Source organism: Anolis carolinensis, chromosome 2, assembly GCF_035594765.1.
Source record: "Anolis carolinensis isolate JA03-04 chromosome 2, rAnoCar3.1.pri, whole genome shotgun sequence".
Classification (NCBI taxonomy): Eukaryota; Metazoa; Chordata; class Lepidosauria; order Squamata; family Dactyloidae; genus Anolis; species Anolis carolinensis.
In genome coordinates this window covers 146,550,386-146,573,960 of record NC_085842.1, presented here as the reverse complement: position 1 = coordinate 146,573,960, position 23,575 = coordinate 146,550,386, and the positions used below count along the sequence as shown (strand labels likewise).

General features: G+C 43.3%; 1 protein-coding gene across 1 annotated transcript; it reads left to right on the top strand.

The window, feature by feature from the left end:
- The first annotated feature begins 1,294 nt into the window (after nt 1–1,294).
- LOC100566348 (transitional endoplasmic reticulum ATPase) lies at nt 1,295–23,504 on the top strand. The gene is made up of 18 exons (XM_008104214.3): nt 1,295–1,554; nt 6,718–6,829; nt 8,633–8,805; nt 9,339–9,481; nt 10,675–10,805; nt 11,149–11,280; nt 12,028–12,130; nt 12,452–12,585; nt 13,081–13,216; nt 13,785–13,897; nt 14,675–14,839; nt 16,249–16,371; nt 16,711–16,923; nt 17,670–17,848; nt 19,621–19,750; nt 19,964–20,122; nt 20,348–20,499; nt 22,701–23,504. Exons 1-18 carry the CDS (start codon nt 1,310–1,312, stop codon nt 22,828–22,830), a joined length of 2,673 nt encoding a protein of 890 aa, XP_008102421.2. The 5' UTR covers nt 1,295–1,309; the 3' UTR covers nt 22,831–23,504.
- The last annotated feature ends 71 nt before the right edge of the window (nt 23,505–23,575 follow it).

The following is a 23,575-nucleotide window of genomic DNA, read 5'->3' as shown; positions in this document are numbered from 1 at the left end:
GTGAGGAAGTTCTTCCTGATGTTCAGGTGGAATCTCCTTTCCTGTAGTTTGAAGCCATTGTTCCGTGTCCTAGTCTGCAGGGCAGCAGAAAACAAGCTTGCTCTCTTGTCTTGATTTAAGACGTTGGCATGCTGGCTGATATCCGAACAGAGGATGGGCTGGAGATGTCAATGCCTTGGTCCTTTCATTACATATTTTAATGTAACCCAGTGGTTCTCAACATGTGGGTCCCCAGATGTTTTTGGCCTTCAACTCCCAGAAATCCTAACAGCTGGTAAACTGACTGGGAGTTGTGGGCCAAAAACATCTGGGGACCTGAGGTTGAGAACCACTGGTATAACCCCTTGAATCACACAGGCAGTCCTTGTGGTACAAGCATCAAACTGTCAAATGACTCCTACTTAATGGGGTGGAACAACAAGAAATGTGAGAAATCTGACAGACCTGGATTATGACTCAGAATGCGCCTCTGAATGTATATTTATATGGATGTTTTAATTGATATTATTGTTTTGATTGTAGTCGTTTTTATATACTTTGTTTCATACTTGATTGTAAGCTGCCCTGAGTCCCCCTCTCAGGGGTGAGAAGGACAGGATATAAATGTTTGTAATAAATAAATAAATAATGGAGCCCCCGTGGATTAGTGGATTAAAGCCTTGTAACTTGAAGGTTGGGTTGCTGATCTGAAAGCTGCCAGGTTTGAATCCCACCCAGGGAGAGCGCGGATGAGCTCCCTCTTTCAGCTCCAGCTCCATGCGGGGACATGAGAGAAGCCTCCCACAAGGATGGTAAAAACATCAAAACATCCAGGCGTCCCCTGGACAACATCCTTGCAGATGGCCAATTCTCTCACACCAGAAGCGACTTGCAGTTTCTCAAGTCGCTCCTGACAGGAAAAATTAATAATAATAATATTTTTCTTCCAGGAAATTCACTCCTGGAAGAGTTATCATGGGGAAAAGGTGTCTCTGCTGAAGCATTCTCACCAATCCTTGTTTCCACAAGAAGCCACGGTTTTTAAAATCCAACGATCACCGGGACAGAAAGTGAGGTGAAATCTTCTGAACAGGGGCCCAGACAGCACAACAACCAGCACAGGGGTGTTCACCTTTCCCTATGCGATCCAAAGCTAATATACCAGCTATATTTTTGGCTGGAGTTGCACTTTTAAAAAGTCCTTTCTCCGACTTAATCACGAATTCAGCTTAAGAACAAACCCACAGAAGCGATCTTGTTGGTAACTCGAGGGTTGCCAGTATACTGTTGTAATGGAAGGGTACCTCAGAGTGTGCTGAATGTGCCAAGAATGGCTTCCAAGGGGCGCCGGGAGAGGCGGCGCCTTCTGCGGGGAAGCCCTGGCGGGGCGGGCGGAGGCAGGCAGGCAGGCAGGGAGGGAGGGGGCCGAGCCGGGCGCCCTTCCAAAGCGGGGAGGGCCCAGGGCGAGGGGAGGGGAGGGCAAGGGGACGCGGAGCAGGGGCCGAGGACGCGTCGGAGAGGGGCCCGCCAGCCGCCAGCAGCAGCCGCCGCCGCCATGCCCGCCACGGGAGGGGAGTAAGTGCTCTGCTTTGCTCCGCTCCCGGCTGCCAAGGAGGGAGGGGGTCCGGGCACGAAGAGGGAGGGAGGGAGAGGGGCGCTCTCTCGCTCGGGGACTCTGCAGACGAGTACGGAGGCTGCCCCGCTCCCTGCTCGAGGAAGGGAAGGAAGGAAGGAAGGGGCCCTCCTCGCTTGGCCCGGAGGGAAAAGTTGGGCGAAAACATTGCCCACCCTTGGGGCCCGCGAGCCCCCCGCCTTTCTCTCCCGAGGCTGCTTGTTGATTTGGGAAGCCAGACCCCGCGGCACCAGGCGGTGTGGCTCTGCGGCCGCCGTGACACAGCAGAGGGGCGGGGGAGGGACGGAGGGTATTTTTAGGTCCCGGAATCTGCCCCGGAGGCCAAGGCTGCGCGGCGCTCCATTCCTGCGCGCTCCCTCGCCCTCAGTCGGCAAAGGGGGAAAGAGGGCAGGCGGGCAGCTCTCTCTCGCTCTCTCTCTCTCTCTCTCTCTCTCAGAGGCGGAGAAGTTTCCGTGGCCGCGCATACGGACGCGGGGTCTGCCCTCCTCCGAAGCTCGTGACCGCAATAAACAAGAAGCGGGTCAAAGGCTCTGCCGTTGGCCCCTCCAAGCGCCTGGTGCGTCAGGCTTCGGCCTTCGCGCTGCAGTTTGCAGCAGGTCCCAAGGCTGTCCTTTCTGAAGCCTTCCCTTGAATCCCCAAGGCTTCTCTTTAGCCTGCAGAAGAGAAGGCCGAGAGGAGACAGGATGAGAGCCATGTATAAATACGTGAGGGGAAGTCATAGGCAGGAGGGAGCAGGCGTGTTTTCTGCTGCCCTGGAGACTAGGACGCGGAACAAGGGCTTCAAACTACAGGAAAGGACATTCCGCCTGAACATGAGGAAAAACTTCCTCACTGTGAGAGCGAGCTGTTCAGCAGTGGAATTCTCTGCTGCAGAGTGTGGTGGAGGCTCCTTCTATGGAGGCTTTTAAGCAGAGGCTGGATGGCCATCTGTCGGGGGTGATTTGAATGCGATTTCCTGCTTCTTGGCAGAAAGGAGTTGGACTGGATGGCCCACGAGGTCTCTTCCAACTCTAGGATTTGATGAGTCTCCTGACCTATTTTCTTGTGAGACATACAGTAGAGTCTCACTTAACCAACATAAACGGGCAGGCAGAACGTTGGATAAGCAAATATGTTGGATAATAAGGAGGGATTAAGGAAAAGCCTATTAAACATCAAATTACATTATGATTTTACAAATTAAGTACCAAAACATCAAGTTTGACAACAAATTTGACAGAAAAAGCAGTTCAATACACAGCAATGTTATCTAGTAATTACTGTACAGTAGAGTCTCACTTATCCAACGTTCTGGATTATCCAATGCATTTTTGTAGTCAATGTTTTCAATATATCATGATATTTTGGTGCTAAATTTGTAAATACAAGAATTACAACATAACATTACTGCGTATTGAACTACTTTTTCTGCCAAATTTATTGTATAACATGATGTTTTGGTGCTTCATTTGTAAAATCATAACCTAATTTGATGTTTAATATGCTTTTCCTTAATGCCTCCTTATTATCCAACATATTCGCTTATCCAACATTCTGCCGGCCCGTTTATGTTGGATAAGTGAGACTCTACTGTATTTACAAATTTAGCACCAAAACATCACAATGTATTGAAAAGATTGATTACAAAAACATTGACTACTAAAAGGCAGACTGCATTGGATAATCCAGAACGTTGGATAAGCAAGTGTTGGATAACTGAGACTCTACTGTACATACATATACAGGCAGTCCCTGAGGTACAAATTACTGACATACAAATGACTCATAGTTGAGAATAGGGGTGAAACAACAGGAAATGAGAAAAATCTGCCCTTCCGAAGAGAAATTCACTCCTGGAGGAGTTATCATAAGGAAAAGGTGTCTCCACTGGAGCTTTTTCGCCAATCCTTGTTTCCACAACAAGCCACATTTTCCAAAATCCAATTCTCACAGGGACAGAAAGTGAGGTGGAATCTTAAAGGGCACAGATAGCAAAACAAACACCACAGGGGTATTGACCTTTCCCCATGCTACCCAAGCTGTGTGTGTGTGTGTATATATTGTGTAATTCTAGTCATATGTGGCTGGAGTTACACTTAAAAATGTACCTGTTCCAAATTACATACAAATTCAACTTAAGACCAAACCTACAAACCTATCCTGTTCGTAACTTGGGAGCAGCCTGTTCATATAAACAATGCGGAGTAAGTGAACAGTTTTCTGACATTAGCTGCCAGGGGTGGCCTAAGACAAAGTGCTGCCTGAGGAACAGCAGCTCCTAAGCCTCAGGATACAGGGCCAGGGCCATGGGAGGGGGTCCAGGCAGTTGGAAGCCAGCCACAAAGGAGGTGGGGCTAGAGGGAAGGGATGAGACCAAGCATAAGCTCTTCCCAATTTGGACATTAACTCACAGACCAGTATTGTGAAATCAGTGTTTACTTGAAGAGATCCTTTCTTGTTTAGCTGCATTCAGAGGCAGGCTGGTAAGTTGCCCATGAGTCTATGGGCCCCATACTAATCTATGTACAGACCAGAGTTTAATAGTAACTTCCTAATTACCTGCCTCAACATTCAAATCTCCCACTAACTCGGTAGAAGGAGAAAGATTACAACTTATAGCAGGTTGGTTGGCATGTCTGCATTTGTGACAAATTTTACAATTTGTATCGCTCTAGTATTATGGAAGCGGAATATTGCAACAGATTTGTGTGGGGCTGGGAACAACAGTTGCATTTCCATAATTGGAAGCAGAGCCTCTGCTATTAGTGTTCCAAGAAAATAAATAATAATAATAATAATAATAATCATCATCATCATCATCATCATCATCGTCGTCGTCTTTATTTATATTCCGCCCTATCTCCCCAGAGGGATTCAGGGCAGATTCCAAACATAAAAGGCAAACATTCAATGCTTGAACATAATAACAACACACTCATAATAACGAAAATCGACAACCCAATATATAAAAACCAAATTATAACTTAACAACTAAAATTTAATGAAAAACGCAACCTGTTATATCAGACATGAAACAAAACATCAAACAGAAGTGTCATTTTCCCAGTTCCCTGAGGGCAAATAGATTGATCACTGCTCAAAATATATATTGAGCTTGTGTGGCAAACAAGGCACAGATACGGATTGCAGCTCTTAATCAGAAGTATAATAGTAATATTACTATCTATTTGGTAATATTACCAAAGAATTCAATTTTGTGTGGTGAAAGGGAAGTGAGGAAAAATAAACTAGACTTTTTATGTGGTATCAATAAATATGTTTGTTTTATCTATGATTTACGTTTTTATACCTGTGTGTGGTTGTGTGGGTAGGGCCCAGTGCACTGATTTTCTCTGGGGTCTGTAATGCTGTTAAGACGGTCCTGACTACATTTAATCAAAGGAGATTTGCTACTGCTTGCATCTTAGGGTCTGAAGGTCACCAGTGCTTTCCATGGACTAAACCGGGAAATTGAGTCCTTGTTTCCTGGCAACCTATTCCCAGTTCAGAATAATTAACAACTTGCTGTCAAAGGCTTTCATGGCCAGGATCACAGGGCTGTTGTATGTTTTCCTGGCTGTATGGCCATGTTCCAGAAGTATTCTCTCCTGATGTTTCGCCCACATCTATGGCAGGCATCCTCATACCTCATAACCTGTGAGGATGCCTGCCATAGATGTGGGTGAAACATCAGGAGAAAATACTTCTGGAACATGGCCATACAGCCCGGAAAACTTACAACAACCCAATTAACAACCTGTTTCCATCTTGCTCTCAACCTATTGCTTTTGAGGATCCAGTCCTTCCTTCCCTTTGGCCTTCTCCATCCTACTCACTTGCTTTGTCTCTTCCTCTTTCTCCCCATCACAAGACCTGCTCCCCTTTCACTCTTCCTATACTCCATATAATTTAACAATTTTAATGACAATTTCCAGTGAACTGTCTGATTCCAGTGAACTGTTGCCTAGTCCAATGCTAAAATATCACATTGGCTCTCATAGAAGTACAGATTTTGCAAATGGCATGAGTCTGTTCCCTTCAACATCAACAGCGGGGAGACTCCTGCAAAAGTGACAGTTGAATCCCATACAACAGTCTGCAGAGTGTGTGACTTAGTTTTGTTATTTAAAGACAAGTTTTAATGCAGTCCATCCCCTGTGTCCATGGGATTTCATTTACCCCCTCTAGGTATTTTCCAAGTCCTCCAACACAGTTCTATGATATGCTTTTGCCAGAAGTTGGCCATAGAGTCATGCTAGAGGATGTGGAATTGTAGACAGGTATTCTCTCTAAGCATTTTCTAGATCCTCCAGTGCAACTCTATGGTCCATTTCCTGTGTCATTCATTTCCATAGGGTTTACTATTATCTGAAATTTCACATTTCCACAGTAAATCTGGAAACATGTCCCCTGAGAATATGGGAATCATATGATTTTTCTATCACCAATTACTATCAGATCCATGGGCTGGCAGTTCTCTATCCTTGCTGAACGGACATAAGAATAATGCTGCTACCTTGACATTTTTCAGAACTTGTAAAAATTAGTTTTGGACTTTGGCTTTGAGGGTAGGATCCTGTAGTGGCAGACCAATCATATAATGATACATGATATATGAATGTTATTATCTGTGTGGTTGCACAAAGAAGCAGCAGCAGTAGTAGTAGTAGTAGTAAAGGAGATACGGGCTCTGAGATGTTTACTTGAAAGTTTAGTTTCTGGGTTACTTCTCACTGCTATTCTTTCTCTTATTACTCTTTCTATCTGCTACCACCTCCTTTTTCCTCCTTTAATCATTGCCACCATCTTTTTCCTCTTGCCACTCCTGCTTTTGCCTCCACTGGCAGAGTATCTACAGTGGCAAAAATATAGGTTTCTAAGCCGTGCTTTCTGTGTAGTGAAAATCATGTATATCAGTGGTTTCCAGTCTGTGTTTCTCAAAGTGTAAGAGCTCTCATAATTCTTGAGCATTGCCCATACTGGCTGAAACCTATAGGAATACAAGTCCAAAGCACCTGGGGGACCACAGATAGGTATATACTGTGCCCTCCCTTCCCTGCTCCTTTCCTCCGCTGTTGTATGGTCATATTCACAGACTGGAGAAACTCTTCTGTTTTCTCCTCCAGGGCCAAGGGAGAGGATTATTCCACAGCTATTCTGAGGCAGAAACATCGTCCAAATCGCCTCATTGTGGATGAAGCTGCCAATGAGGACAACAGTATTGTGAGCCTGTCCCAGGTAATGAGAAGTTCACTGTCCTGACTTTTCTGTCTCCAGTAATCCAAAAGCTATCTGGTGCACTAAAATTCACAGTCAAGTGAAGCACCCCTTAGGCCAGTGGTTCTCCACCTGTGAGTTCCCAGATGTTTTGGCCTTCAACTCCCAGAAATCCTAACAGCTGGTAAACTGGCTGGGATTTCTGGGAGTTGTAGGCCAAAACACCCGGGGACCCACAGGTTGAGAACTACTGCTCTAGGCAGTCATCACATTCTCCATAGCTGGTATGCCTCTCATTTCCCAAGATCCTATGCTGATATAACCACCAATTACACTAACATTATGTATTTGGTGAAGCTGTTTTAAGAGGTATCTGGTCTCTCCTTACACAATGACTTTTGCCTGGCTTGCACGACAGCAGTCCGGGACACCTCATTATGCGATATCTGCTGTATCCCCAAAGTAGGCAGTTGCTGTTCTGCTGCTTGCTCAGATGTCATGGACAATGCTATTCTGTCAACTGGTGGTAAAATAAGATTGAGCAAATAATCCAGTTGGTTTTCTCAAATAACAGGTCTGCCATCCTGTCCTTAGGCAAAAGAACTGCCATTAATGTGTCTAAGGATAATGTAGTAGAATAATAAGCAAGGGCAGAGGTCCGTTGATCAAAGATAAAGATCCTACCAACGGTATGTTTTCTTTCTGGAAGATTGGCTACCTAAATTTCCAGGAGTAAAATAGAAAGAAAGGCTAGGCATATTTGCAATAATTCATATTATGAATTTTCTGAGGGAAGATATAGCAGATATATAAGATATATGGCAGAAGTGGAAGGAGCAGAAAAAAAAGGAAACAAGTATGAGTATTGACTACAAAATACCAAGAGGTCAGTGTGCAAAGACAGATTTGTCTGCCTGATACATGGACTTCTTAGAATAGCTGATTATATATAGCAGCCTCCCAATGTAGCATCATCACATTGCGTTGGACTACATACATTTCATAAACAAATTGTGGGGTTATGGGAAGTATGTCCATTGTGGTGTAATGGTCTGAATATTAGACTAAGATAAGGTTCGGTTCCTCACTTGGCCTTGGAAACCCACTAACTGACCTTAGAAAAACACATGCCCCCACCCTCAAAAATGCCATGGGGCTGCCATGAGTAGGAAATTACTTCAAGGCAAGAAAAACAACAACAAAGTCTAGAACATCTGAAGGGCAACAGGCTTGGGAAGACCATTGTACATTGACAGTTCAGGAGCCTCTAGAGTTTTAAAAACCTCTGTTCTGAGGTTTCAAAGAGATTTAGGAGCAATCAAAACAGGAGAAGCAGATCAGATAATTAAGGGATAGTTTTGTGGAGGTTTACAGGATCACACACTGCAAAAGAAATCAAAATAACCACTGTGACAAAATGGGAAAATATTCTTCTTAAACTTTAATGACAGTGTTTCTGGGAAACTAGAGAACAGCTATGGCACTAGACCAGGAAATATGTATTATTCATAACGGCAAGGATGATCTTCTGTTATCAAGAATTTTATATGCCGCCCATGTCTGCCAAATTATGAGAAAGTGATGCAAGCAGGTGGTATGAACTCACAACAATATATTAAATTAACCAGCAGGCATCAAAACACAAAAAGATATGCTACTGACTTAATTTTCTCCAGGAACACTGCGACAAACAACATTATGGATATGCACAAATATACAGTGTTAAGTTTTGCACCAACCAACTACATGGACACAAACATAAACCTCTATATTTCAATTAACTGGACGGTTTCTTAGATTGATTCCATTCTTGTCTTTCTGCAGGCCAAGATGGAGGAACTGCATTTGTTCCGGGGAGACACAGTGCTGCTGAAGGGAAAGAAGCGCCGGGAGACAGTGTGCATTGTTCTCACGGATGATTCCTGCCAGAGTGAGAAGATCCGTATGAACCGTGTAACCCGTAACAACCTCCGAGTGCGTCTTGGAGATGTAGTCAGGTAACTCTGGCCCAAGTTGGAGCACTGATAGAACAGTTCTGTATACTATCTTATATCATATAAGGTCTTGGTGAAGAGTGGCAGATATAGCTTGACACAGGGCAGGAGAAGAATGTGAGGAAAGAGCTAAAGTGGAAACTGAGCCACTGTCATGAAGACTTGGGCAGTGTGGTTGTATTTTTTCCGGGTTGTATGGCCATGTTCCAGAAGTAGTCTCTCCTGACGTTTCGCCCACATCTATGGCAGGCATCCAAAATATGAGGCTAAATATAATATTTTGAAAGAGTAGAAAAACAGCTCTAATCAGTGGTAATTTGCTTGTGTAAATTCATATTTGTGTGTGTGCGTGTGCGTGCACATACACACACTCAAAAATAAAAACTCGTTAAAAGATTTTAGTAAGGGTTGTCAAAAATGACAGAAATGTGCTGCCCAGGAAATTGCTCTGCTAAAGGATTTGGGGCAACTCTAAAGGGGTCTGTAAGCTTTGCTGTGTTCTGTTATGGAGGCCAGTTGTGTCTTTCTCTGTATAGTGTGCAGGCCTGCCCGGATGTGAAGTATGGGAAGCGGATCCATGTCCTGCCCATTGATGACACTATTGCAGGCTTGACTGGAAATCTTTTTGAAGTTTACCTGAAACCCTACTTTCTGGAAGCCTATAGACCTGTGCACAAAGGTGAGCTTGCAAAAACTACTGCACTCGATAGGGCCAGAACCGATCCCCACTCTGTGTCTTTGCTCTGGTAAGCTGTTTTCCAAGACCATCTCCTCTCACCCTTCCATGTTGCCTAACTGAGAGCAGGAGGCTATTCCAATGGATTTAACATGAGTTTTTGCAAAGAGAGTTTTCAGTGAAGACAGCAATTTTGAAAAATATTTCCAAGCAGACCTAGTTTAAGTATTGGCAGAACATGGCAGAACCAAATGCTGCAGCCCACAGGCCTTGGACAGGCCGCCACAACCTCCAACTTTCCTGTTTTTTCACTAGTAATTATATGGCTCTCCTTAAGAACAAACAACCTCTTAGGAGGTAATATAGAATTGTATAAGAGAGTGCCATGCAAGAATATACACCTAAGGGTGCCTCTGCACTGTAGGATTAATACAGTTTGACACTACCTTAACTGCCATGGTTCAGTGCCATCCTGGGATTTGTACTAGTGAAGCAGCAGCACCTTTTGGGATAGAAGGCTAAAGGTCTTGTAAAACTACAACTCCCACCTCCCACAGCATTGAGCCATGGCTGCTAAAGTGGTGGTCACCAGGGAGGAAGAGATCAAAAAGTCCCTGTTCCAGAAAACCATGCCAGAGCCCTCTTAGATCCACCTTCTTAAGTGCTAGGAAGGGTGATTAAACAGGAACTGCTTTCTGTGCATGGATCAAGAGGGAGGAGAGTGCCTGGCAGCATAAATGGGGACTATGTGTCTGGGTATCTTGCCTTCTAGTAGGGGCTAACTTTTCTCTCTTCCCTCTATATCAGCATGTCCTTGTTTTTATCATAGGGTGCCACCTTTATTTCATAACCAAAGCACAGCTTGGTAGTTATGTTCTTCAAATAACATTGCTAACCTGCAATACGCTACTTTGTGGCTTAACAAGGATATAGTGATGGCCTCTTAACACTACCATATGGTTTTGAGGTGTAATGAAGTAATATTTATTCATTATTTCTAAAACACTCACTGTTTAAAGGACAATTTTGTGTGATTGATAGCCAGTCACCTGTTTTTCAAAGCTCTTTATAATATGCATCAATGTAAAATTTAGTGACCTCACTGCTAAACTAATGAATGACAGTACAGTATTAACAGATTATTAATATTGATCAGCAGAATGAGCTGGACAATGTATTTTCTGTTTTCTGTTCAGGTGATATTTTCCTGGTGCGAGGAGGAATGAGAGCTGTGGAATTTAAAGTCGTAGAGGTGGATCCCAGCCCTCACTGCATTGTTGCTCCTGACACCATTATCCACTGTGAGGGGGAGCCCATCAAACGAGAAGTAAGTACAGTGGGTAAACAACATCAGGGATGAAACATCTGGCAGTGATGTTTGGGCAGAATGTTTATTTGCAGAGGTTATTGGAACATCCTTGAGTTTGGTAGGCACAGAGATAAAATTTCTAAGAGTAGGATTTGCCATACAGAATTTCCACAGGGGAAGTGCATTGAGGCCAAATGTAAACTTTGATGAGGAAACAAAGGGTGAAGTGGAGGGAAAGTAAAGGATGAGCCTTCCCACAAAATATTCAGCATGTGAAGGAGTCTGGTGTAGGCTTTGGTGGAAAGCAAGGACAGTTCTGCCCGGAGAGGCCTTCTTTGAGTTCACCTTTCTGTTTTGTCAGGATGAAGAGGAGAGCCTCAATGATGTTGGCTATGATGACATTGGGGGCTGCCGTAAACAACTGGCCCAAATCAAGGAGATGGTGGAGTTGCCCTTGCGACACCCAGCACTCTTCAAAGCTATCGGTGTGAAGGTACAACCGGAGCAGAGGGAAGGCCCAAGACATAACAGCCTCCGAGTGGCAGTCAACATAATTCTTAGTATAAACAGTGAACTACCACATTCCAGTTGTCAAAAGTAGGGAAGTTCCTTTTGTGTACTCCTTCTGCCTTTTTGGTGGCAACTCCATGTTAGTGGAGCGGTGAATCCACTCTGTATTTTAATCTGAACTTTAAAGGATCTACCTAAGATTCCGGGATCTATTTTGATGTAAGGTTCTGTGTTTTGGACAATTTAAGACTAAAATCCTGAATGGGTGGAAGTCACTCTTATTTCCTTTTTTCCAGTGGCATTTTCCTGTACATATTATGTATTTTTCCTGATTATTATGGGATTGGGGTTGGGGTTGGAAAGGGATAGTCCTATTTAGCAAAATAAATATCAATATTCAGGTGCACCATTTTGAAAATTCAAGACTAGAAAGTGTCCAGAGCTATCCAAGCTAGATACCAAAAGAAAATATATTGCCTTTGATTTTGCTTTTTGCCTTTTTTTCTTTTTACTACTACTATGACTTTTTGTCTCTGCCAAATTGATATTGGAGCATAACATTACTGAAACAGAAGCTCTTCTCTTCTCCCCCAATGGAGATTCTCTTAGCTCACATCCTAACCTAACTGCTGGCCAATATGTCTGACTTAACCAGTCAGGTTCTTCCAATGTCATTCCTTGTACAGAGGCATCTTGGATGATTCCTTAGCTTCCTCTCTTTCTTCTTTAGCCTCCACGAGGGATTCTTCTCTATGGCCCACCTGGCACTGGGAAAACCCTTGTGGCTCGTGCAGTTGCAAATGAAACGGGAGCATTCTTTTTCCTTATCAATGGTGAGTAATAGAACATGAAATGTGTGGCAGATGAGATGGGAAAGTCTTCAAGAAAACTGTTCATCCTGATGGTCCTGTTCTAATCCCTCCCAGCACCCAGAATTATATGAGGATGACTATTAAAGTGCTATAAGTGTAAATAGAGTGATGTAACAGAATTTGGGGTTCCTGCTATAAACTCTAGGCTGTGTGGCCACAAAATGAACTATTAGAACTGGCAAAGCTTTTCCTGGGGGTGGAGTGAAAGTCAATCCCTATGGGTCTTCTCCATTATCTCTGAAGAACCCCAGCTATCATCGCTTCCTGTCTATTTTTCTACAGGGCCAGAGATCATGAGCAAGTTGGCTGGGGAGTCAGAGAGCAACTTGCGCAAAGCCTTTGAAGAAGCTGAGAAGAATGCTCCAGCCATCATCTTTATCGATGAACTAGATGCCATTGCTCCTAAGAGAGAGAAGGTAAAGGGAAGCCTTACTGGATGGTTTAGCAAGGAAACTGATGTCTATTGCTTCCCTCCCTCCAATAAAATAAAATAAAATCTGCCTGTTCCTGTGAGCTTAGCTGCATTCTTCTCTATCTCATGTGTATGCCTCCTTTCTCTTAAATTGGGACCCAAGGCAACTCACAAAAAGAATAAAATAGTCTAAGAATAACATTTTAAAGACCTCCTCAGTCTTTTTTGACACTCTGAGAAGCCTTTAAAGCTTATGTTATTTACTAACATGGAGTCAGATACATAATCCTTGAAAAACACATTCAGAGTTTCTTGTCCCCTTGCTCCTCTCACCTTGGCTCCACATATTCCTATCTACTACAACTTGTTTGTGCAAATTGACCACTCGAGGGTGCTGCACTCCCAGTTTTAGGCTCCTTATTGTACCATGTTGGCTTTTCTGGTTTGGGCATCAGAGTTAGGGATGATGTTCCTTCTCTCTTTTATCTACCCATTTCAGACTCATGGGGAAGTGGAAAGGCGCATCGTCTCCCAGCTGCTCACGCTCATGGATGGCTTGAAACAGCGGTCGCATGTGATAGTCATGGCTGCTACCAACAGGCCTAACAGTATTGATCCTGCCCTTCGCCGGTTTGGTAGGGAACTATTCCCATTCTCACCTCTTCCTTGGGTGCAGGTCTCAAAAATATATTCAAAATGAAGTCATTATCACAACTTGCTCTAAGAATACAAAATGAAATTTATTTTCATTTTCTTTGCATTTTAGCTCTTAGCCCAAGGAACTGACTCTTGTGAATTATAACTTTCTATCATTCTTGCTTAACCCATTAGATTAGGGTTGGGCAAAGCATCTGCATCTAAAATAGAATGGTGGGCTTCAAAACTAATAGGATTAACTCTCCATGGATTCCTATAAGCTTTAGAAATATAGATAGATAGATGATAGATGATAGATAGATAGATAGATAGATAGATAGATAGATAGATAGATAGAATTAAAAGTGTGTGTGTGTGTGTGTGTGGTGGGAGAGTCATGGGGAATGTAATCCCTGCCTGAGGCCATGGCCATGACCTGCCAAAGTACGCATTGTTCACCCCTTGTCCCCAAGTTCACTTGTTCCCTATTCAAAAGGTAGATTAGTTAGAGCAGAGCTGGGGAAACTGGTTTTGACCCTGGGCTCAGTATTTATCTCTCCCTTGCAGGGCGGTTTGATCGAGAAATTGACATTGGAATCCCAGATTCAGTGGGAAGACTGGAAATCTTACAAATTCACACCAAGAATATGAAGCTAGCTGATGATGTGGACCTAGAGAGGGTGAGAGATGGAGAATGGAGGTCTGCAGGGAGGGAAGGACATCCTTGAAATAATTAAGGATACAATCATAAATCTAACCAAAGGTTGTTTATAAAGATGGTTCACACAGTTTATAGACCTGCCAGGCGTCAAATGCAACAGCTGGGACTCTCAAATAATCTTACACAATGCCTTTGAAGGGTATCACTTTCTACATTGATCAGGGGTGTCAAAATCAAGTGATAGACTTTCTTGTTTATGTGAACCTTTACTGTGTGATTGGGAGGGAGAAGTAATAGCTGTATCCCTTTTTGCAAAACTGTAACATCATGAAAGAAAATAGAGCTGTGGCTCTGATATGTTCTGTGGGTATCGGAGTACTGGAGAACTCTAGAGCAGTGGTTCTCAACCTGTGGGTTCCCAGATGTTTTGGCCTTCAACTCCCAGAAATCCTAACAGCTGGTAAAATGGTTGGGTTTCTGGGAGTTGTAGGCCAAAACACCTGAGGACCCACAGGTTGAGAACCACTGCTCTAGAGGATCTTCACTACACAGTGAGGACTATCTGATTAATGCTGCCTATGTACACACATTCAAGAGAGTGGGAATACACTGAAAGCTCCAAAGGGTGACATTAGATACAGGAATATAGGGAGTTGAGTTATACAGTAACCCAGTATTGCCAATATTGACTGAAAGGGGCTATGTGGGGATTCAGGTTGGAGTCTTTCTTAGCTTTATTAGTGAGGGTTGGTAATGTAGAGAATTTTAGCCCAGGACATTTGCTCTGTGATTGCAGGTGGCCAATGAGACCCACGGTCATGTGGGTGCTGACCTGGCAGCGCTGTGTTCGGAGGCAGCACTCCAAGCAATCCGCAAGAAGATGAGTGTCATTGACCTAGAGGATGACACTATCGATGCTGACATCCTCAATTCCATGGCTGTCACTATGGATGATTTCCAGGTAGGCCAGCTCCATCATACCAGGAGCAAGAAGTTTATGATCAAATGCACCCTTTCATAATTACTAATTACATAATTACTAATGTTCATATGCTTTAGCGTCATTGGCCGAGTTCTAAAAAATGAACAGAATGGAACACAAACCCACTTTTTCCATTGACTTTATTGATAGAATTTTCATATCTTGGAATATTAATTGGTTTTCACTATCTGGCTTTGAAATGCAATGGTTCTCTGGCTGATTTAGTATACAAAAACAACATCTCAATTTCTGTTCAATCTTCATAATTCTCAACTAGTTCCAGTGTTGGTAGAGTGGGAGACACATTTGGCTTTCTACTTGTGTTAGACTTCAGTTTGTGTGTCCCAGAAAGAATAGCCAGTAGTAAGAGATTGTGGGATTTGTAAGTCAAAGGGTCCCCATTTAATCTGTTTAAATAGTGATGCTCTGGATGTGCAATATTTAATATTTCTCATCATCTTGTTATTTTGTATTAGATATTTAGTTGTCGCTCTTGCCCTTTTTCTCATTCACCTACTCATTAACTTTGCTTTGCTTGTCCCACTAGGGTGTGTGCTAATATTTGACAGAAAGCCTCTCTCATTATGAACCTGCTTATACCATGAGGTTTTAATCAGAGATAGTCAAGACAGTGGTGTTAAGGACAGTCAGTTTTAAGAGGTGGTCCCATTAAGCCCATTAGTGGCCGATGATAGAATGCTAGTTCCGGGAAGCTCACCTTGCTCCAACATAATAATCTTTGATGTGTTGTTTGGTTTCTGGACTGTATGGCCATGTTCTGGCAGCATTTTCTCCTGACATTTCACCTGCATCTTCGGAGGATCTGATCAGCTGCAGATGTCAGTCACAGATGCAGGTGTAATGTCAGGAGAAAATACAAAGTTATTTTTTAAAAACTTGTAGCTTTAGACCAATTAATAATCTCTATTTCTTGGGACCAGTAGTGTTGCTTTTTATTATATGTATGTCATTTCATTGGTTTTGACTTTTGTATAAATTATCTGTAAGGCACCTAGAGTCTTTTTTAGAAACAGGCTTCCAAAAATAGAAACAGCAACAACAAAATAACAATAATATATAGGATGTTGATATAGCTAGTCAGTGTTATAACACCATTTGATGTCAAAAAGCTTGCATGGATTTCACTGTGTCTACACTGACAATATAATGCAGCTTCAAACATATTTTGCTGCAAATTCATGTCTACAGAGTAGCAAATTGTTAACATTCTTTAATTCACTTGAACGATCTGGTTTCATTGTGGCCAATGAGCTGGGAAATGTAACCCAAGAAAGCTGTGACCTCCATAAGAGAGGTACCTGTTGCAGTGTTTTGTGTCTGCTGCCATGTCCATCGCACTGCTGACCTGCTGTCTTTGTGCTTTGCAGTGGGCCCTTGGCCAGAGCAACCCTTCAGCCCTTCGGGAGACTGTGGTGGAAGTGCCACAGGTGTGCTGGGATGATATTGGGGGCCTGCAGGAAGTCAAACGAGAGTTACAGGAGCTGGTACAGGTGAGGAGGAGCATCCCATGGCTCTAACCAGCCCAGATACTAGTAGCAACAACAGCAGCAGTAGCAATTAGCATTTCATTTAAATTTTTGTGCAGAGGCCTCTGAAGAGTGTTGTACCAAAGCCAGAGCTAATGGCAGTCATAGTTCCAGTACTCTTTCATCAGCAGGGATGATTATGTTGTTATCCTCTACTGTTGTCCTTGTAGTACTAGGAAATAATTGATACAGTACTTGCAATTGTGGAAGACTGTCTTTGCTAAGTTACTCCCACTGGTCTAAAAGGTAGCTCTAAAGGATGAAGACCAACTTCTAAACCCCTTTCTCTCTTATCCTCCCTAGTTCCCTGTGGAATATCCTGATAAGTTCCTGAAGTTTGGCATGACACCTTCTCGAGGTGTTCTCTTCTATGGACCACCCGGCTGTGGCAAGACTCTGTTGGCCAAGGCCATTGCGAATGAATGCCAAGCCAACTTTGTCTCCATCAAGGGCCCTGAGCTCCTCACCATGTGGTTTGGAGAGAGTGAAGCCAATGTCCGCGATGTCTTTGACAAGGTGAGAAGTTGGGGTGGAGGAAGAGGGCAGGAACTGGAGGATACAGGTTCTACCCAATAACCCTTTATAAAAAGAAAAGATGTTAGTTCTCCAATGTTAGTTCTTTACTAGGGATGACCTCATTGTTCCACAATTTGTCTTGTCCCTAGTTTGTTCCATAGTCTTATCAGTAGCCTAATGATTGGCCCCCTCAAGTTTTACACCTAACTCTTCAGTGCCTTTCAGTCCATCTGGGGAAGATCAGTTTTTTATTTGTGTACTTGAATGATGCTCCCATTACTAGGATAACTACTTGGTGCACCTACTATTGCAGAGATTTGCAAATATACAAAGGGTCTCTCCTCATAGCCATATAACCCAGAATATCAAGGCACATAATTCACAATATCTGCTTTGAACTGGATTATCTGAGTCCACACTGCAATATAATCCAGTTCAATGTGGATTTCATACAGCCCCAAACACTCATGAGAGGACATGGGGAACATTTTAGTTGTGTGTTTTTTTAACTTTCATAGGCAATTTCAGGTATTTTTAAATACAGGAAGTGACCTGGAAGACACAAAAACGGTGACTGCTGTATAGCAGGAAACAAACTGAAAGTGACTGCTGATTCACTTTCCATTTTAATAAAAGGTTTCTGTAATGTATCAAAAAATTTTTTTTAAAAAGGGCACCTAGAGGTTCTTTGCTGGGGTTGGGGGTCAAAAATAATTGGGGGTCAAAAACTATTGTTTGCTCCCCAGGCCCGGCAAGCTGCTCCCTGTATACTGTTTTTTGATGAGCTGGACTCTATTGCCAAAGCCCGAGGTGGTGGAGCAGGTGATGGTGGAGGTGCAGCTGACCGTGTCATCAACCAGATCCTCACAGAAATGGATGGCATGACTAACAAGAAGACTGTTTTTATCATAGGTGCCACCAACAGGTGAGAGCCTCCAGAAGGAGGAACAGAAAGGAGACTAGAATTCTGGGCACAAGTGAGGGGTAAGAAATGTGAATGAGCTGCTGTGGTCCTGTATGGAAATATCCATACAGGACAGTTACAATATTTAAACCATTTTATGTCTTTGGTAAGGGCCATTTGAAAGGCTACATACTCCCCTATTAGCCTGCACTACTTTTGAGATCTTTATTGAGGATCTTTTGTATGTCCCATGCCCACTGGGACCATGTCTCATGAGAACACGAGAAAGTCCCTTTTTTGCGCCTGTTTTTGGGTTTTCTCTACAAAGAGAGGCAAGGAATGTTTCCTTTCTTGTCCTTCTATCAGCATGTAAAGACATTTTCATTAAGTCATACCTTTACTATGTAAGTTGGTCTAAACCATTTATTGTTATGAGTTATTTTGGTATGTTTATGACTTGTTTACATATTATGTTTTAATTGAGATGTGAATTTTATTATTGCTAGCTGTATGACATACCATCAGGAACAAAAAGCAAGGTTATAGTTGCTTTGGATCACATCCTGGAAGAAAGGTTGGGTATAAAATCAGCAAACAAACAAAAAGAAGAAGTAACTTTTCTCAGTACCACCTAAGACATTCAGTCTAGATTGTGTTCTGCAGTATTTACTCTGTGATTCTAAGGACATTGCTGGAACTTGGTCTGAGGACTAGATCCATAAAGATGACTATATTGGCCTTTTCTTAGCTAATGTCCTCAAGACATGTTGAATTATAGTTCTCATCATCCCTAGCTAAGATGATCATACCAATAAATGGAAGTTGTAGTTCAGTACATCTGGTTGGAAGAAGATTGGGATATGTTAGGCTTTGCTACTGCAGACCTGAGGGTTTGCATGATCTTTGCCTGCCAGTGAACCGAGAACTGATTAATTGGTTGATTTATTTACATTTTTTACATTATCTAAAGGTCTCAGGACAACATAAAATAAAGTTAACTGGGGCAGTTTAAAACAGTGTAAACAATTCAAGTAAGTACAGTGTTCCCTCACTTTTCGCGGGGGTTACATTCCAGGACCACCTGCAAAAAGTGAAAATCTGTGAAGTAGGGACGCTATATTTGTGTTGTTTACAATCTCTCTGTCCCCTCCTCGCCTCTCAAGTACATGCATGCCTTGTGAGGTGAAAACAAAACTGCTTCAGCCTCCTTTTCTCGCCTTTCGGCTTCTCCTTCCTTCCTTCCTTCCTTCCTTCCTTCCTTCCTTCCTTCCTTCCTTCCTTCCTTCCTTCCTTCCGTCCTTCTTTCCTTCCTTCCTTCCTTCCTTCCTTCCTTCCTTCCTTCCTTCCTTCCTTCCTTCCTTCCTTCCTTCCTTCCTTCCTTCCGTCCTTCTTTCCTTCCTTCCTTCTTTCCTTCCTTCCTTCCTTCCTTCCTTCCTTCCTTCCTTCCTTCCTTCCTTCCTTCCTTCCTTCCTTCCTTCCTTCCTTTGGCTTCTCCTTAGGAAGGAAGTAGAAAGAGGGATTTATAATATTATTTTATGATTTATACTATTATTTTAGTGTTTATTAAAAAACCGTGAAACAGCGAGGGTGCAAAAAGTGAACTGCGAAGTAGTGAGGGAACACTGTATTTTAAAAAGGTTTAAAAGAGTTAAAGGAAAAGAGACTAAAACTGTCTAACGTAGTTCAAAAGGTTTATAGAATTGTGTAAAACCAAAGGCCTTACTACACAACCAGGTTTTCACTTGACATCTGAATGGCAGCCACAGAATTGACTCTGTCTTTTTGGCCCACAGACCCGACATCATCGACCCAGCTATCCTCCGCCCAGGGCGCCTGGATCAGCTCATCTACATCCCATTGCCAGATGAGAAATCTCGTGTGGCTATTCTGCAAGCTAACTTGCGAAAGTCACCAGTTGCCAAGGTTTGGATTAACCCTGGTTAAGAATCTAAAAAATAGGGGAAGGAAGATGAAATGGTGTGGTGGTTAAAAGTGGTTGGATTCTGGGCCCATCCCCTGAACTCCATCCCCAAGTGCTTTCCAAGAATGCTTTGCATGGAGCGATGTGCCCTTCTTTGAAGGGAAATGTTTCTTCTGAGAAGGCATTATTCATGTATCCTGTTTCTTTTTCAATAGGATGTGGACTTGAATTACCTAGCTAAAATCACACATGGCTTCTCAGGGGCTGACCTCACCGAAATCTGCCAGCGGGCTTGTAAGCTTGCCATCCGTGAAGCAATTGAGATGGAGATCAAGGCAGAGCGGGAACGTCAGCGTTCAAAATATGCTGCCATGGTACGGGAACTGGGCTTTTCCACCTCCCGCCTGGGCCTAGCCAAATTCTTTGCCATGGTCTCAAGCCCTGCTCTTGCCATGCCATGCATGGTAACATACATGGCATGAGTTTCAAGAACCTTTATGCCCATTACCCATCTTGTGACCATTGCATTGCATCTTTGTACATCTGGGATGCTCCTGAGGACATAGACTGATGGTATCCTTTCTTGTCCTTTGTGACAGGATGATGATTATGATCCTGTGCCAGAAATCAGACGTGATCACTTTGAAGAAGCGATGCGTTTTGCACGCCGTTCAGTCAGTGATAATGACATACGCAAGTATGAGATGTTTGCCCAGACACTACAGCAAAGCCGTGGCTTTGGGAATTTCAGGTAACATTGAAAAAACTTTCTCCTCCTCCTCCTCCTCCTCCTCCTCCGCTAATACTAGCACAGCAGAGGGGTTGTCTTTTCCAAAGAGATAAACTTCCACTTAGCTGATCTGCAGGCTGGGAAGCCGTTCTGTGAATGCTCACATCTAGAAAATACTCAGATGCTAATATCCCAGAGGTGAACAAAGTGTTCCAAATGTTTCTGCATGACTAAGGATGATGGGAGTTGCCGTCCAATGACATTTGAGTAGCTGTATGATTCTCCCGCCAGTATGCCACAAAGAGAGGTCTCCAGAGAAGAGGAGAAATGTTATTATTCATTAACTGCATTTCTCAGCAGGGCTCTTAAGGAAGATTACAAGAAAGAAAGAAAAAAACAAGGCATACTGTATCTATTGAAGCTCATTCAGTGGCATCCTAAAGGAGGGCCTTCTCTGTTGTGGCCGCCACCAGATGGAATGAGATTAGGAGTTCGCCTGTAGAGAATGCTGCTGGAACGTGGCCATACAGCCCGAAAAAAATCACAGCAACCCAGTTCTACCGTAATTGGATATTGCTTCTACTGGCCAAAGACACAGTTCTTTGCCCAGGCATCCTACTGATTGTTTCAATTGACAATTAGCCCTATTTTCTACTGCTTTTTATTGAATTTCGTATGCTGGAATCTTCTATGTGCTACCTAGCTACATAGTAAATCCCAGCTTGACCCCTCTTCCCCCATTCCCAGTTACTGGTCAGCAGTCACTGTAATTGACAAGGGCCTATACGCCATCCCTAAGAAGTGACTAATGTTTCCACCTCTTGTGTAAACCATCTCCCCTGTAACAGTAAAAATCATGGTGCCTTTCACAGTCTCCCATTGCAATGGAGGCGAGAATGTCAAGTCAGCTGCTTCCTAAGTGACAAGGAATCAGAGTCCTGTTGATCACACTGGTTGTTGACCAGTTAAGGGGGGTGGGTGGGAGGGCTTTTATGGTTCATATACATCCCTTAAACAAGGGATGTGTATGGACTATAAAAGTCCTCCAACCTGTCTCCCCCTTGACTTATGGATCATGAATATGAAGGTTTCACAGATGTGTAACTTTTGTTAACACATTTGTAACTACTGAATTGGATTCTAGCCATCATCTGATCTGTCATTTTATTATATTTGGCCAATCTTTTTATTGTTAATACTTTGAGGTTTTAAAAACAAAGATTACTATAAATTGTTCTGAATTAATGTTTAGGAAATCATATAAAACATCAAAACTGGGAGACGGGACCTACAATAAAATGTTTCATAAGGTGGCATGCTTGCTCAAGATTCCAACCACTTTACTGCCATCTCTCCCCCGCCCCCCTCCAGATGTTTTCTTATTTCCCTCTGATTATTCAGTCACTGTGCTGTAGCAACCATGCATTCTCAATCTTTATTTTGGGGTTTAGAGTTTTTTCCATTCTTGGCTTTCTTTCCTCCTCAAGTTTGTTTTTTACTTCTGCAGTTTGCAGATACCTCCTCTCCAGTGCATTGATGGAGTATTTTTGTCTCTGTAATCTAAGGGTGGACAACTGTGGGATACTTTGGAGCGTAGTACTTTCCACCACCAAAATCTAATTATTTTGTCCCCAAGTGCTAACCAATCCCTCTAAGGCATGGAGGGCATTCTTCCATGTTATTACCTTCAGGCATTTCAGGCCCAGGAGAGGCCTTTAAAAAGAAACAGGGTCTGTGAAAAACGTCTATTTTGGTCATAACAGAACTTGAGCCCTGACAACATAACACTCCCCTATCCCCATCGCTAGAGGACATTTTTGGGACAAAAATATTTTTGAGAAAACCGTATTTACCCCTAGGTGGCCCTGGGAGCCATATGTGGCCCACACTTTGCCTACCGCTGAGATAAGTAAAGGCACTCACTAAACCCTAAACTTCAGAAACAGAGTGAAGATTTGTTGTCAAAAGCTTTCATGGCCAGAATCACTGGGTTGCTGTAGGCATATCCTGGATGTGCATCAGAAAGCATCCCTGAATGAGGCTGCAGGCTTTCTGTGTTGCTTGGCCTAGCTGCTGTTATTCTGTTCTGGATGTATACACAACCAACTAGTTGCTTACATCTTGTTTATCTTTGAATACAACTGGATCCCTACTCATTGAATGGACGTAGTAGTCCAACATTCTCCCACAAAGAACTAATACTGCTCTCGTACTCTCCACAGGTTTCCATCTGGAAAGCAGAGTGGCAGTAGTGGTGGCAGTGGGAGTGGTAGTGGCGGCGGCGGTGGCAGTAGCAGCGGTGGCCAAGGAAACCTCTTTCAGGAGGAAGGGGATGATGACCTCTACAACTGATGGTGCAAGAAACACTTGGCCCTGTAATGTCCACAGTTCTTGTACTCTGACATAAGACGTGGTGCTCAAGGGCCAACACCCAGATCGCACCCTCGTAACATATCAACTGAGCTATTACAGCCAAAAGACCTCAGAGGCCTGTTCCTGACTCGGGAGGCCCAACACCTCAATCAGTGGCTTCCCCTTGGCTTGGCCACTGCAAGTTCATAGCTTTCCCAGTGCTTCTGCTTATTGGATGTTAAGATAGTACTCATGTTGGCCACTAGGGGGAACTAAATCCCCAAACAGCTGGTGTCAGAACTCCAAACTGTCTGCTGGATCAGATCAAAGCATTGTTTCAGCAGCAACCAGCGAGATACTTCTCAGAAGGCAGACACATGATGTAAATCTGTTCATGTATCCCACTGCGTCTCATCTCATAACATCCCACAATAATTCCTTTCCTTACAGTATGAGTGCTTCCCTCCCAAGTTTACTGAAAGAGAGCTGCCCGATTCCCACCAAGTTCTGCTTGCTTGCTAGACAGCTGGGCCTATTAACTGTTCTCTCCCCCCCCCCCCCCCCGCTGTTAAGTTAGCTTTCAAAGCCCCCATCATGCATGATGCCTATGAATTCCAGTTTGTGTTTTCAAGTGACAAGATTTTTGAATCTCCAATAAACTGACACCATGTAAATTGTGCTGGGAGAAATCCATGCCGCAGCTGCACTGTCCTGATCCCGGGAGATGACAGCTCAGGCACCATTA